Source organism: Chiloscyllium punctatum, chromosome 49 (genome assembly GCF_047496795.1).
Source record: "Chiloscyllium punctatum isolate Juve2018m chromosome 49, sChiPun1.3, whole genome shotgun sequence".
In the NCBI taxonomy this organism is placed as follows: Eukaryota; Metazoa; Chordata; class Chondrichthyes; order Orectolobiformes; family Hemiscylliidae; genus Chiloscyllium; species Chiloscyllium punctatum.
Window position 1 is genome coordinate 5,385,709 of NC_092787.1, and position 16,147 is coordinate 5,401,855.

The 16,147-nt window shown below is 37.6% G+C and overlaps 1 protein-coding gene across 1 annotated transcript in view; it reads right to left on the minus strand.

Annotated features, from left to right (window-relative positions):
• Positions 1–860: 860 nt before the first annotated feature.
• morn5 (MORN repeat containing 5) overlaps positions 861–16,147 on the minus strand; it is a 29,920-nt gene continuing 14,633 nt past the window's right edge. Inside the window, exons 2-5 of the mRNA XM_072566419.1 lie at positions 14,088–14,235; positions 13,758–13,869; positions 13,143–13,274; positions 861–7,697 (exon numbers count right to left, since the gene is read on the minus strand). Of these exons, the coding sequence (XP_072422520.1) occupies positions 7,588–7,697; positions 13,143–13,274; positions 13,758–13,869; positions 14,088–14,235 (502 nt within the window). The 3' untranslated portion in view covers positions 861–7,587. The remainder of the gene's footprint in view (positions 7,698–13,142; positions 13,275–13,757; positions 13,870–14,087; positions 14,236–16,147) is intronic.

Sequence of the window (16,147 nt, forward strand, 5' to 3'; positions counted from 1 at the left end):
TTGATTATGGAATTAGCTGAGTAATTGTGAAGTTTTGCACCATGCCCTCACTCTGTTAACTCCTACCAACGAGGAAAACAATCAGATAATGTTGATAATGTCAGTAGGGCCACTAACTTGTAGAACTCCAATGATTGATAAAGTGCGTAACTGTGGAGATAAACATATAGTCACGATAGCACAAATACTGTTGGTGACTATGTGAAAAATAATCAAACAAAAGGCTTTATGTTTTTTATGCTCTAAAACACAGAACTGCTTTATGAAAGATTCTCTCTAATTGGTGGTTTCAGTGCTGTGAACTCCAGTTAGGTCATGTTACAAGTTAGATTTCACAACTTCACTAGAAGATATTGTGCACCTTTAGTGTTTGGCTGTTGGTGGTGCCACAGGCTCAGCAGCAACCTGAAAAAAATACTTTGTTATATAAAGCATAGTCACTTTCCAAAGTTTGGTAAAGAATACACAATTTGTTTAACAACAAATATTGCAGTGGTAATATACAAAGAAGAGGAGCAAAATAGCTTACTGGATTATCAACTTGGTTTTTTCTGTGTGATTAGTGTATGATGCAACAATTATGTCATGGCATTTTAAAAAAAAAGACCCCAGATGTGGGCATCGCTGGCTGGCCAGCATTTACTCCCCATTCCTAGTTGCCATTGAGAAGATGGGACTGAGCTGCCTTCTTGAACCGCTGCAGTCCATGTGGTATAGCTACACCCACAATGCCATTATTGATGAAATTCTAGGATGTTGACCCAAAGACAGTGCAGGAACACCAATATATTTCCAGGCCAGGATGGTGAGTTACTTGGAGGGAACGTGCAGATGGTGGTATTTCCATGTATCTGCTGCCCTTGTGTTTCTAGATAGAAAAAGTCTTAGGTTTGTAAGGTGCTATCTGAGGAACTTGTGCAAAATTCTGCAGTGCATCTTGTAGATGGTACACACTGCTGCTATCTAATGTCAGAGGGAGTGGATGCTTGTGGATGTGATGTCAATGGATGATGTAAAGTTTCTTGAGTTGTTCTTGTCCAGGTAAGTGGCAACTATTCTCATACTCCTGATTTGTGTCTTGTAGATGGTGGGACACACTTATCATATCTCTTTGTCTTATTTTCAAACCAATTACTAATCACGAGTTACCTGCAACTCTGTGCATTGTAAGTTCTGCTAATAATCTAAAGTGGATAGTGAATGAGGTGTTTGGTATGCTATCCTTTATTAGTCAGAACATTGAGTATAGGAGTTGAGAGGTCATGCTGTGGCTGTACAGGACATTGGTTTGGCCACTTTTGGAATATTATGTGCAATTTTTGTCTCCTTGCTATAGGAAGGATGTTGTGAAACTTGAAAGGGTTCAGAAAAGATTTACAAGGATGTTTGAGGGTTTGAACTGTAGGGAGAAGTTGAATAGGCTGGGGCTGTTTACCCTGGGGCGTTGGAGGCTGAAGGGTCACCTTATAGAGATTTATGAAATCATGAGAGGCATTGATAGGGTAAACAGACAAGATCTTTTCTTTGGGATGGGGGAGTCTAGAACTAGAGGCCATAGGTTTAGGGTGAGAGAAGAAAGATTTAAAAGGGACCTAAGGGACAACTTTGTCAAACAGAGCATGGTGTATGTATGGAATGAACTGCCAGCGTTAAGTGGTGGAGGCTGGTTCAAGTACAACATTTAAAAGGCATCTGGATGGGTATATGAATGGAAAGAGTTTTCAGGGAGATGGCCAAGTGCTGGCAAATGGGACTGGATTAATTTAGGATATCTGGTCGTCATAGATGAGTTGGACTGAAGGGTCTGTTTCTATACTGTACATCTCTATGACTATGAAACACCATAGCACATTTTGCTACGTTACAAATGTTATTCAAAACAGAAGCTGTGTGTAACTTTCTCAAATGATCCAACACCAGGTTATAGTCCAACAGGTTTATTTGGAAGCAGTAGCTTTTGGAGGACTGCTCCTTCATCAGGTGGTTGTGGACAATCGCCATGTGCATGTTTCTTTCCACCTTTAGATACTACATAAGATCCTAGAGATTTGTCTATCTTATCTACCTTCTTTTTATTACCACTCTGAATAACCTTCCTGCCCTCTGCGTTTCCTACTCTGTCAGCTTACCTCATCACCTATCCTGTTCCTGCACCACCTCTACAGCTCCTCCAGTCACCTTCACCTCACTCAATTTGTCTCTTTGACGCCCATGGAGTGTCATTAGATATTGGGGAATGATGGTCATCATGGACGTCCAGGGCAGCAATCAATAAGTTTCATTTGCTGGGTAACAACTCTGATTTTGAAGTTGGAAATTAATGCATTTATTTTTCATTGCTCCTGCTTCAGATTTGAAAGTTTTTTTTATACTTTTTATATTCTTCTCTTCATTTGTAAGGGGATCTCAGTTATTTGTAAGAATAATAGGGTGGTTATGGTAGGGGATTTTAACTTTTCAAATATAGACTGGAACTACCATAGTGTTAATGGTTTAGATGGAGAGGAATTTGTTAAGCATGTACAAGAAAATTTTCTGATTCAGTATGTGGATGTACCTACTAGAAAAGGTGCAAAATTTTACCTACTCTTGAGAAATAAGGCAGGGCAGATGACTGAAGCATCAGTGGGGGAGCACTTTGGGCCCAGCAACCATAATTCTATTAGTTTTAAAATAGTGATGGAAAGGGATAGTCCAGATCTAAAAGTTGAAGTTCTAAATTGGAGAAAGGCTAATTTTGACGGTATTAGGCAAGAACTTTCGAAAGCTGATTAGGGGTAGGTGTTTGCAGGTGAAGGGACGGCTGGAAAATGGGAAGCCTTCAGAAACGAGATAACGAGAGTCCAGAGACAGTATATTCCTGTTAGGGTGAAAGGAAAGGCTAGTAGGTACAGAGAATGCTGGATGACTAAAGAAATTGAGTGTTTGGTTATGAAAAAGGAAGCATATGTCAGGTATAGACAGGATCAATCAAGTGAATCGTTAGAAGAGTATAAAGGCAGTAGGTGTACACTGAAGAGGGAAATCAGGAGGGCAAAAAAAAGACATGAGATAGCTTTGCCAAATAGAGTTAAAGAGAATCCAAAGGGCTTTTACAATTACAGTAAGGACAAAAGGGTAACTAGGGAGAGTATTGGGCCCCTCAAAGATCAGCAAGACTGCCTTTGTGTGACTATACTATAGTCACTACAGACCAGTGAGCCTGACGTCAGTGGTGGGCAAGTTGATGGAGGGTATCCTGAGGGACAGGATGTACATGCATTTGGAAAGGCGAGGTCTGATTAGGGATAGTCAACGTGGCTTTGTGTTTAGGAAATCATGCCTCACAAGCTTGATTGAGTTTTTTGAAGAAGTAACAAGGAGGATTGATGAGGGCAGTGCAGAAGACGTGATCTGTATGGACTTCAGTAAGGTGTTCGGCAAGGTTCCCCATGGGAGACTGGTTAGCAAGGTGAGATCATGTGGAATACTAGCAATTTGGATACAGAGCTAGCTCCAAGGTAGAAGAAACAGGGTGGTGGTGGAGGTTGTTTTTCAGACTGGAGGCCTGTGACCAATGGAGTGCCACAAGGATCAGTGCTGGGTTCACTACTTTTTGTCATTTATATAAATTATTTGGATGTGAGCATAAAAGGTATAGTTAGTAAGTTTGCAGATGACACCAAAATCGGGGGTGCAATGGACAAAGAAGGTTACCTCGGATTACAATGGGATCTTGATCAGATGGGTCAATGGGCTGTGGAGTGGCAGATGGAGTTTAATTTAGATAAATGCGAGGTGCTGGATTTTTGGAAAGTAAATCTTAACAGGACTTATACACTTAATGGTAAGGTCCTAGGGAGTGTTGCTTAACAAAGAGACCTTGGAGTGCAGGTTCACAGCTCCTTAAAGGTAGAGTTGCAGGTAGACAGGATAGTGAAGAAGGTGTTTGGTATGCTTTCCTTTATTGGTCAGAGTATTGGTATTGAGCACAAGAGTTAGGAGGTCATGTTGTGGTTGTACAGGACATTGGTTAGGCCGCTTTTGGAATAGTACATGCAATTCTGGTCTCCTTCCTATCGGAAGGATATTGTGAACCTTGAAAGAATTCAGAAAAGACTTACGAGGATGCTGCCAAGGTTGGAGAATTTGAGCTATAGGGAGAGGTTGAATACGCTGGGGCTGTTTTCCCTGGAACGTTGGAGGCTGAGGGGTGACCTTATAGAGATTAATAAAATCATGAGGGGCATGGATAGGGTAAATAGACAAGGTGTTTTACCTGAGGTGGGGGAGTTCAGAACTAGAGGGCATAAGTTTAGGGTGAGAGGGGAAAGATATAAAAGAGACCTAAGGGGCAACTTTTTCATGCAGAGGGTGGTGTGTGAGTGGAATGGGCTGCCAGAGGAAGTGGTGGAGGCTAGTACGATTGCAACATCTAAAAGGCATCTGGATGGGAATATGAATAGTAAGGGTTTAGAGGGACATGGGGCGGTTGCTGGCAGGTGGGACTAGATTGGCTTGGGATACCTGGTTGGCATGGACAAGTTGGACCGGAGAGTATGTTTCCATGCTATACATCTTATGACTCTATCTGGAGTGTTTGTTCCTTTTATCTGCTGTTATAAGGTTACTTTTGCTCCTATTCCCACACTTGTGTCATTAGATAATTACTTTTAAATCCTCTTCCCCCTTCCTTTGATCCCATTCCTTCTCATCTTACCCTTGCGATATTTGAAGATACCCTCTGCATTTCCATTGTTTGACATTGAACTTTTTTTTATTGTAAACAATTCAGCTTTGTCACCATACACCTGTTCAATGAATGATTTTCTTCCATTGCCGTCACTTCACACCCACTTCCTTGGCTAATTTGTATATTTCCAGCATTTTATATTTATTTACTGTCACTAACGGTTTCATTAAAATACACACCTCTTTATATGAATGGAATTGGTCTGGCTGATTGCTGATTGGCATCAGACTGCTACAACTGAATAATGGTAATCTTCTCATGCTTTGTGCAATTGAAGGGAAAAAAGCTCTACACACATTGACTGAGAATTTAATGCCATGCAGTGTATGAGCTATACCAAGGCAACCAGACTTAGAAACCTTAGGAGAGCTTCCACTAAGATCATTCAGATCCAAATCATCAATGTGATTGACATAGCCTCAGAGTATTTAAAAAGAGCTTGTATAGAACTTATTCTTCTTCTACTCCTCAGAAAATAAAGGAATTAAGAGACTTCAAACCTGAGGAACTGATTGCTGGGACTGTGATTTAAAGCTCTACTATATTACAGGAAACAATTTCACCATTGGAACAAACAGTACCCTTTGTTTTGTTTACACAATGCACAATTACTAACATCAAAAATCCTCTAACAACAGAGCCTTGTTCATAAAATTATTTGAGGAGGTAATTTAAATTGGTCCAGTATTGCACTGAGTTATGTGTTCCTAACCACCATTTTGATAAATGTTATTGGTCCTAATAAAAACTGTTTTATGTCCAGATTTATAATGACTCATATCCCCAAAAATGTTTTCTTTTACATCAAACAATGAAGAGTTTCAGGAGTGTAAGTCTCTTAGAATAATAGCTTTTCTCTGCATTTTTGAGACATACTTGTGGACGAAACCTGTTATGTAGTCCCTAGATGTTTGCATTTGTCTCACTGCACTGATTTTTTTTTTAACTAAAAGTCCTTTCTAGTGTATGAAGTTTCAATCTTATGGGGAGCAGGAAAAGACATTGAAATTTCAAGTCATTAATTACTGTGGATTGAAACTAGAAGATTAAAATACTGTCCGCTCTGACACCTTGCTTATTTGGACATTCTCCACATGTCAGCCTGCATAATGATTGGACTATGCAGCTGTGGTAGACCTCATACTTTTCCAAGTACTGTGGTTACGCATTATGAAAACACGTAGGTTTTCCAGAAGTGGTCAATAGTTAGCAAGAAACTTTTTGAGTTTTCCTCCCCTCTGCAACTACCTCCCATAGCCTAGAGGCACTGGGGCCAATTGCATTCCAGTACTGCAATTCCAGCTCACATGGACATATTGTCTTTTGTCATTCACACTGAGAAATAAAATAATTGGCTAACACTTTAAAAAAAATTAAGTGAGGCTTCTAGACTCATTCTCAGATCCCAATATTGTGTGGGTAGGTCAGTGGGGAGGCCAGCACCACACTTGTTCCACTCAGTGTTCTTTGGCATGTAACAGCCCAATCAGTAGTCATGAAAGCAGTTGAATCTTTTTCCCTTTCATTTCTTCAGGTCCATGAGGAACAATTCTGCTGATCCTGGTACACGAGATTGTATTGTTCTGTTACCAGTACCCATGCATGGTCCTCTGAGATCACCTCCCCTGTTACAGCTCCGTACACTATTGGCCAGTGCAGCATAGGATGTGGCTGATTTCCCACCCTCCCGACCACAGAATGAGATACTACATTCATGCACTGACGCCAGAAACATTTATTATTTTTAAATCCAAAATGAACTAGAATTGATTTCCTCCCTAAGAATCAACTTATGAATCTCCTTCCAATTTTGTGACAGACATGGAGCACTAACAGGTTTATAATATAAATAATTTAGTCCAGCTGCACTCTTCTACGAAATTCAGGGCTGACAAAGGATGTAATACGAGTCATTATGTTTCTTGGACAAGTAGTTTGATAACCTTTTGTTGGAACACACATGACTGAGAAAAGGCTCATGTACCCAATAAACAGTCGTGAATGACTATCAGCTCTGATTTGTCAAAGCTGTTATGTTAATTAGTTAAAATTGATAAATTAATTGGTTGAGCAAGTGTAGCAAAATATAAATGTATATCTGCTTTACATAGAGGTTATGTAGAATATATCATTTCAAAGTAATATATCATTTCAATTCCACCACAATTGCAATTAATTACTTTTTACTGGTGAACAGTTGTGTAGGTGTATGTGACCACTGAAGCACAATATTTCCACCTCACAATCATATCTATAAAATGGAGCAGCTATCCTTAACTATTGCCAGGAAAATATTAACAGCATTCAAAGAAAATAATGCAAACCAAAATTACAATCAATAATCATGAATCTCAGAGGATCTCATTTGGGCTCTGGATTTGGCTTAAATTGGTAATCCTGTAAATCAGTACAATAGTGATAATTTACTTTAGGCTAACCAGATTGGGGATCAACCGCAACTTTAGCAGAACAAATTTATATAACAAATATCAAGTACACCTATATACACATCAGCGTAACCACTGTTCAATTTACTTCTTGAATATGTCTGTCATTATCAAAATTGTGTTTAATAGTTATCAAAAGAAAAAACTGTTAAATTGTAATTTTATGGATCATGTCTTACATAATCCTAGAGACTCAGGAAAGACTGCAGTTAATATTTTACTAGACTCTCCAATGAAATGAAATTTAATTTTATAAAGTGAATTGTTGAATCAATTTATTATTCTAAAGTAGAAGATAAAATATGAGAAGTATTTAAATTAAACAACATCTTTAGCATTTGTTGTAGAACACCAAAGGAATGAGGATACAGTGAGGCATTATCATGGGTACCATATGTTCACCCTCAATCATGAAGAGTATCTGGGTAGTTGTTGCTGGTGCAGTTCAGGCTTGTATCCCGTTATCTGATCCCAACCCTTCCGACAGGTCCGGACTATCCATTCATGCTCATCATCATCTGCAAGTACAGACAGACATTTCCTTGTAATTTGTCAGATGAAAATGGAACTTTGCCAGTAAAGTTCAGACTGCAGCAAGCTGCAATTACATTTAAATTGACTCAATCGCTCAGACCCAAACATTTGTATTTTTTGCATGTTCAATCAGGGAAGGTTCCAATAATGCACTCTTTGTTATTTTATGACTTATGATGGGCATCATGTCAGACCACCGCCTCCTTGTTACATCAATTACATCTGCTAACTTGCACTTTTTGTTGGGTACACTATTCTGCTCAGGGTGGCCATGTTCTGTCTTTTAATAGTGCATGATAAACATATTCCAGCTTCAACAGAACCCTGTAGGATAATTGCAGTGGATTTTATGGCTAATTTGAATCAGTGCAGCTGCAACCTCTTCAGTGGTAACCCATGAAACAAGATGAACTAGCCTATTGTCATGAACAAGGCTTAAATCCTTCCCTGATTGTTCATAATTGGTGACGATGGCCTTAACAGCCACTTGACTAGCCTTTTCACACTCTACCTGGCTGTGTGGCCACCAAATTAAATCCCAGATGCCCAGGCTGATTCCTGCCAGCTGCATGGAAACTAACTACTTTCTCTTATTCTCCCTCGTCCTGTGACACTGGGTCAAACTCAAGAAACAGATTTTATCACTTTTTAAAGCACAATTAATCCTTGTGGTTTTATTCGTACCAGCTACCAGCTAACTATAATTACCATTTAGCTTAACTGCAATTGTTTGCATATGGTAATTAAAGCTTAAATACAATTGCTCTGCATATTCTCACCTTTTATATAATTTACTCTTTGAGACTGCAGCTACATTTTCTCCTTTCAACATAACACAACTCTATAATCAACTGGAAATTGTTATTTGGCTGATATTTGATCATTGGTAGGATCTCAGCCTTACTGTTTTATTTTTGTAAAGGAATACAATATTCAATATTTTAATGTATTTTTCAATCATTTGTGTAAATAATGTCTCAGATATATATCATCTAATATAGCAAGACTTTGAAAATAATCATTTTGTATGATTTCATACAATGTCATAAAATTTAATATTATAAATTTTATAATATTAAAATTGTTCATAACGTACTGTTCTTCTCCCAAAACACTGTTAAGAAGTTGGATAGCATTAAATAGGCTTCTACTTTCCAAGGTAACATTCTGTTCAAGTCATCTTATGATTTAACAATGGCAGAAAACATTATCGTACTATATGCCAATATTAGAACTTAAAGGTTTACTTTTTAATGCTTCAGATTTTATTTAACTTTAATGCCGAAGTAAGAGTGTAAAATGGCATTTGCCCTTCACACTTGCGCCTACCTTCTCTCCAATATTCTCAGCATGGTAAAGCAATGATTAATATCTGCTGCAGAATATAATATGTTTTCAATGTTTAGAGCTATATGTTCAATGATGGCACAACTTTTGCAAGCAGATCTGAATTTCTACTCCTGCATCACAACATCTGAACTTTCTCAAGAATCAATCCTGGAACCCCCCCACCCAATTAGTAATTTATGTGTTCAGATGTAATTTTCACCATTAGTTCATTTAGAGAAAACAGATATCTGGTCCTAAAAGCAAACAATGTTAAAGCACCAAACATAAAAAAGATCAAATCTAGACCTTTACAAAATTGGATCTTTCCTGGAACAAAGAAATAAGGCAGCAGTCAAGGTGGCCTGATAGTATAAGCAATTTACTTCACACTATAAGATGAAGTTCCATGGTTGAATTCTGTTTGAGTTTCAGAATTTAACTTTGTCAGTCCTTGTCCAGACTGAACACTGGTTTGTACTGAGAGTTTCAGAGAGATGTAAGTGGAAAGCTGATATTTTACAGTCAGCCCCATCTGAATGGTGCCCGTCATTCCTGTTTCATGTGACAGTGTTAGCAGAAACCTTAGGTCATGAAGATAAATTTCTTCAGCTAGAGGGTGGTGAATCTGTGGAACTCATTCTTCAGAAGGCTATCAAGGCCAAGTCGTTGAATGTATTGAAGACAAGGATAGATAGGTTCTTGATTAGTAAGGGAATAAAGAGGTAGGGGGACAAGGCTGGAGAATGAGGTTGTGAAACATTTTAGCCATGATTGAATAGCGGAGCAGACTCGATGGGCCACCTGACCTAATTCTGCTCCTATAACTTATGATCTTATGGTTATCATCTGCTCCTTTGGAACAAACATTGTGAGAAACAGTAATGCAGAGGCAAAAGATCAAGTGAAAATCACTTAAGGTACACATTACTTACTCCTAGAAATGCAGTATTACCTGTGACACTTTAGCACACAAATTCCTCTAAATGACATTAAACACTCAGAATGGCTTTTGAGTACATAAAGCTTTTAGGAACATTCAGTATTTAAATGAGAATTTACAGCTACTATGAATTTCTTTTGTGGATAATGACCCAGAATTTGCTGGAATGGAGTGTCTTACAGTAATGCCCGTTGGTTAGAATTGTTCCTATACATTCAGATTTGTGCATCGTTGCTGGACGTACATACAAAGTGATCACTGCGTGTCAAGGGTGATAGCATGTTTTGAACCATGAAAGGTGGAAACAACAGTATATCTCTTTAACCAACAAGATTTAAGATTGATAATCTGAGAAGGATGCAGAATCAAAGTGAACAGATCATGACAAATCAATTTCAGAGAAAGTTAAAGAGAGGGAAACAAAAGTTGAATTGAAAGACAGAAAAAAAAGGCCAAAAGGAAAAAGACAATATCTCCTAACACCAATTCACTAATTGAAGGAATGAAATTGTACATTTCATATTGTTCATTTTCTGAGCATAAGAAGTTGATTAGCTGGCAAACAATTGTCAAGCTGTTTAAAAGGTACTTATGCTATTGCAATGACGCTGCTCCTTTAACAAGGTTATGCAGAGCTTGGCATTTTTTTCCAGAGAGGTCGTAAATGACACAGACTCCGAAAAGTCTGGGGTGTAGGGTTTTAGGGCCAGTTTGATAATAACTAACAGATACTGCCTCAAGCAGAGGCTTTCAAGTTTGAAAAAAAAATTTGTACAATGAAAGGGGTGTGGTCAATTCTGCCAGTTCAGCTTTTCTCTGGTTTGGTTCTTTTTTAGCAGTAGTGTGAAAAAAGACTGCTGGACCCAAAGAAGCAAGTCCAGGCTGCTACTCTCTGTCTCTCTGACTTCTAGCCTGTAAGAACCTGTGTTTGATTTTACCTTTTGTGTCAAGGGGTGTTTATGGTTATTGTTGCAAGTATTTGGAACACGATCATGAAGTTATTCGGTATTCTGTTTTCTGTTCCTTGTGTTTCATTCAGTAATCTTGTAAATAAATTCTGTTTTGTTTGAAACGAAGTGGTTTTGATCAGCTGATCCTCACCTGGATATCCACTTTACACTTGCTGAAAACAATTAGCAATGTTAGGGTCTGGACTACCTGCTTGAAATGTTTTGATGGGTCTGGCCTGGTCCATAACACTACTGATTAGTAACCTTCATTTTCCATTGCAATTTTAAATGGAACAGTCCTATGAAGCCTACATGGAGGTTAACAGCAAGATGTTGATTCTTGAAATTAAATACAGAGAAAGGAAAATTGTCTAGCTATTTGTCAGGATTTGCAATTCACATCTCTTCCTCATCACATGTCCCCAGCCAATTTGCACATTCCTAATGGAATGCATCATTCACATGCCATCATATTTTTTTCAGAAAATTCTGGGTTAATATGTTTATTTCAGAACATGTATTTCTATTAACTGAAAAACATGGAGTGGGAATATTCCTCAGACTTTACTTGTATTTTAAAGGTAGACTCATTCTTAAATTAATATCCTACATTTGAAAAAAATGTTTTAAAAACCCTCTATTTAGATGAGGCTGCTAAATGTCAGAAAACCCTGCTCTTTCCTTGTCAAGAACAAATTAAACATAGGACTGCCAAAGGAGGGACTGCTTTACACCCTGTTTATCAGTGAACAAAACATCAGTCTCTACAGAGAACTTTCAAGCATGTGGGTTAAAGGCCGAGGAACCTGTGCATCCTTTAAAACCACTCCCAGACCTAAGAGAGAGACAGCAGTACTTTTTGCTAACCTGTCTGGTCTTTGGAGTCGAGTGTAGAGCTTCCTGAATGTTTCCTACCATCTGCTTTTGCTAGCTTCAAGTCCTGGCCAGAAGCCTTGGTGTTTCCTGTCCCTTCCTGCAATGTCTACACAGAAGTAGCTCTTGATACGTCCCTTTCATCCCAGCCTTCTTCCTCAGTTCCTCCCGTCTGCAGCTGTTCATTTACTCTTCCTCTACAGCCCTGGCCTTCTGGCCCACACTATCTCTCTCAAGGGAACCCAGTTCCTTTGCATATTGGATACCAACTGCTTCCCAATTGTTTTTTCTCTTGAAGGAAGGCTGTTGGCATGTATCTTTTGTAACACACCCCTCGTAATTTATTTAACTTCTATAATTTGAGAATAAACTCAAGGCAGTTTGATATATGTGAAATCAATTTTTGTGCAGATAAAATGAATTGTTTATGAAGCACTAGCAGATACTTCTGTTCATGAACAGTCAGAAATATCCCAGAGGAAAAACATGCATCTTATTAGTTCCAAAAAATATTAATTCTTGAAGTTCATAGACTGTTAATTCTATCTGAACTTGCAGTAAGGATTTGTTAAATTCTCTGCGTAGGCAATGGGATTCATTAGACAAATTAAATTATTTTAATTCAGAGCATTATTAGATTAACTTAAACATTATTCAATATCCTTTCAGTATTATTTCATGTCAAATAGCCAAAATGGCACCAAACTTGAAGAGTTCTGACACATTGTTCAAAGTTCATTATTACTGCAAGAAACATGTATACAAAAAGGTGTCTATGTATTTAAACATAGAAAATAGGAACAGGTGAAGATCATTCACCCCTTCCAGCCTGCTCTGCCATTCAATATATTAATGGCTGATCCTCCAACACGGTACAGTGTTCCTGCTTTAGCCAAATACCCTTTGATCCTTTAGCTCTAAGAACTATACGTATCTCCTTTTTGAAAACATTCAATACTTTGGTCTAAACCACTTTCTGTGGCAGAGAATTTCACATGCTCACCACTCTCTGAGCGAAAAAAAACAAAGAAATAGCATGGGGAGTTACATGACTGACGCTTGTCCAATAATAGATGAAAGATTAGCACAAAAGAAAAGGAGACACTGGAAATTAGAATTAAAAACAGAAAATGCTGAAAACACTCAGCTCAGGCAGGCAGCATCTGCAGACAGAGAGGGAAAAACAGAATTACAGAGGATTAAGGATTAACTGTTAAATTCCAGTGTTAACAAATATTTTAAAATAAAGATAATTTGAATTTCACTGTGAAAAGGTTCAAACTACCAGTTCATCATTTAAATCTTCACAGCACACTGGAGAAACTTAACAAACATACCAGCATTACGAAGAAATTCACCATCGTAACCAGTGATTACTCTGGTTAATGGGTTATAAAAGCCATCACCACAATCATAATGTCCTTCTGGAATTGTTCTAGGTGGATCCAGGTTTGTGAGTTGAGATCGACCTTAGCCAAATGCAGAAATATCGAAAGATTATAACAACATCCACTAAATATGCAAGTCTTATGATTAGGATATCAGATGTATGCCAGTCAGTTCAGCATTAATGCAATTAAATTTAACATTGGTACACTATAAATATGGGAGCAAAGCTTGAGTGCATTTTAATTATTCCCCAGGCTAAATTAACCCCACAAAACAGTTTTATTGTTTTTTGAATTGACGTTCTGAATGTCCATGAAAATTCTGAGTGTGAAATGTAAATGAAACAGGAGGAATAATTAAGTGGACTAATGGAAGAGCTATGATAGGGTGGATGTCAGGAGCGAGTAAACACTGTAAAAATAAAAGCTCTACCATGTAACATAGAACACTAGTAATTCCAGTCACACTTCAAGAACTAAACTCTTATATATTTATGATATCCACAAACATACTTAGTAGTTACTCTGTTCTTTGTGAAAAATTCAAAGGCTCTGATAACACACCTGCTGGTTTCAATCCATGACATATTTCAGTGTAAAAGCGTCTGTCATAGTGATCACAATATGTCCAGTCATCTTCTTCATATTCCAATCCATCTGCAAATATGTAGCTACCCTAAAGAGTAAGTGTAGCTAATCAAGAAGTATCAACTACAGGTTATAAGCATGGCACCACAGATGTCAGAAAGACGGAAGACATGTAAATTTATTTAATGAGCAAAGATGCTATTTTTATGAGAAATAAATATTTTAAAAATTTGTAAGTTAAGTTATGTTTGTCACTCATAACAATTGGCAAAAGTCTGGTAATGCTCAAAAATAATAAAGGCAGACCTGTATTACAGCACCTCTGTCCCAGGAAGCGACATATTTGCTTCCATTTGGAAAGTATAGGGTTCCATTGCCATGAAACATGCCATCTTTCATTCCTCCCTCATATCTTGTTTCTGTTGGCAGCGTATACACCCCATTGCCCTCCATCCTGAGAAAAATAGAAAGAAAAATAGGATGCAGAAAAATGAACTGTTGTATCGTTACAGCAAAAATTAAACACCACAGAGATTGGAGATTTGAAAGAAAACTAAATGTGCTGGAGAAACTCAGCAGATCTGGTAGAATCTATGGAGATGGATACAGAATTATTGTTTTGCATGTAATATGACTTCTTTGGAAGGTTGCATAATTATTGGTTAGCTATCCACTGTTGTAGTGAGAATGAATTAGACATGATAATAGAGTTTCTTTCTAGTATAGTAAGATTTGTCTTAGACCTTTTAAATTGAATCAATTGACAATAGAAGTGGTAATGAATCAAGTAAACAAAAAAGATTTATCCCATTATCACTCATTTTGGCCATGCAGTACTAACTCGCTCCTGACATCCACCCTATCATAGCTCTTCCCATTAGTCCACTTAATTATTCCTCCTGTTTCATTTAATTAAAATATTACTTCTCTAACATTTCATAGTTCTGATGAAAGGACGTTAAGCTGCAATTGTACTGCCTTGACCTGCTGAATATTTTCAGTACTTTCTTCTTTTTATACTACATTCCTAACATTCACAATACTTTCTTTTTGTACATTTGTGGTCAATTGCCAGGAAATTCTTCGAAGAAAATTGGAAATTGATTCCACAGACAATTGGATATATTCCTCAGGAAAGAAGGGCCTGTGAGACATTATAGAAAATATCTCACAAAAAAATTCTCACATTATAGAAATTATAGGATCAACCAAGAACAGTCAGCCACAGTTTCAAATAACTGTTTGGTGTTTCCAATATTTACCACATTCATAAACATAGTAAAGAAAGAAAAAGGGTTGAAAGATACACTAGCACAACATGAGATTTGTTCCTGTCCCTAATTTTATACAGCAGTGAAAGTTTGGTGTAGACTTAGTATTCATCAGTAGATGTAAGGTAAAAACAATGACTGCAGAAGGAAAACTTCTTCAAGGCAGGCATCCTTGCAAGAGGATTCGCAGTAGGGTTAAAATCAACAAGGTAAAAACAATGACTGCAGCACCACCACTAATCTCGTATTCCGTTCATCAGTAGATGTCCCTGGCGCAATTAAGAAATAGTAATTTATTTTAAGTAAAGCTCATGACATTCTTTATTAAAAATATAAAAACACATTTGTTATTCTTGGTGATTAACAAACTATCGATAAAACTGTAATCTGAAAAATCACACTTCAAAGCTCCACACATTGCAACTTTGAGAACCTTTAACCTTGGCCAAAAACAAGCATTCTTTCCAGGTTTCCATTACTAGAGGAACTTCAGGACCCTATTGGCAGAAAATTGGTACTGCATCAATCATTTTTAATTTGTGTGACCTCAACTATTGAAGAGTGCCAGCATTATTAAACACGATATGAGTGGCGATCGAAACAATTAATTTTAAAATGTGAAGAAATATTCATAAAAACATTGTGGATGTGTTCGGGCTTTACAAAACTCTAAGTGACTATAGAAATTGATTTTTGTTCATGGTTTATGATTTCATGTGAACCTAAAATGCTATATGCTTGGGGTGTAATCTTATAGAGATCTGAGCAACATGGGTTATGGTTACATGTATAGAAGAACTGGGCAGCAAGTTGAAGCCCATCTTGATGTTGGGAATATCTTGCATTACCCTTTACTTTTCACAAATGGTGAGATTCTCACTAGCAGCAGGGAGTTGTCAATTGATGATGATTATTGTTTGGATATGCCTTCGAAAGAGATCAACTTACCAAATTGATATTCAACCTACCATCTTAGCAAATGTATCAAAGAAGCTTGATATTAGGAAAACCGAACAAGAAAACCAGAATGAGATCCTGGCAGATTCAGCTTGTTGTTTGTTCCAAAAAGATCTTGAAGTTGGAAAGGGGACACCA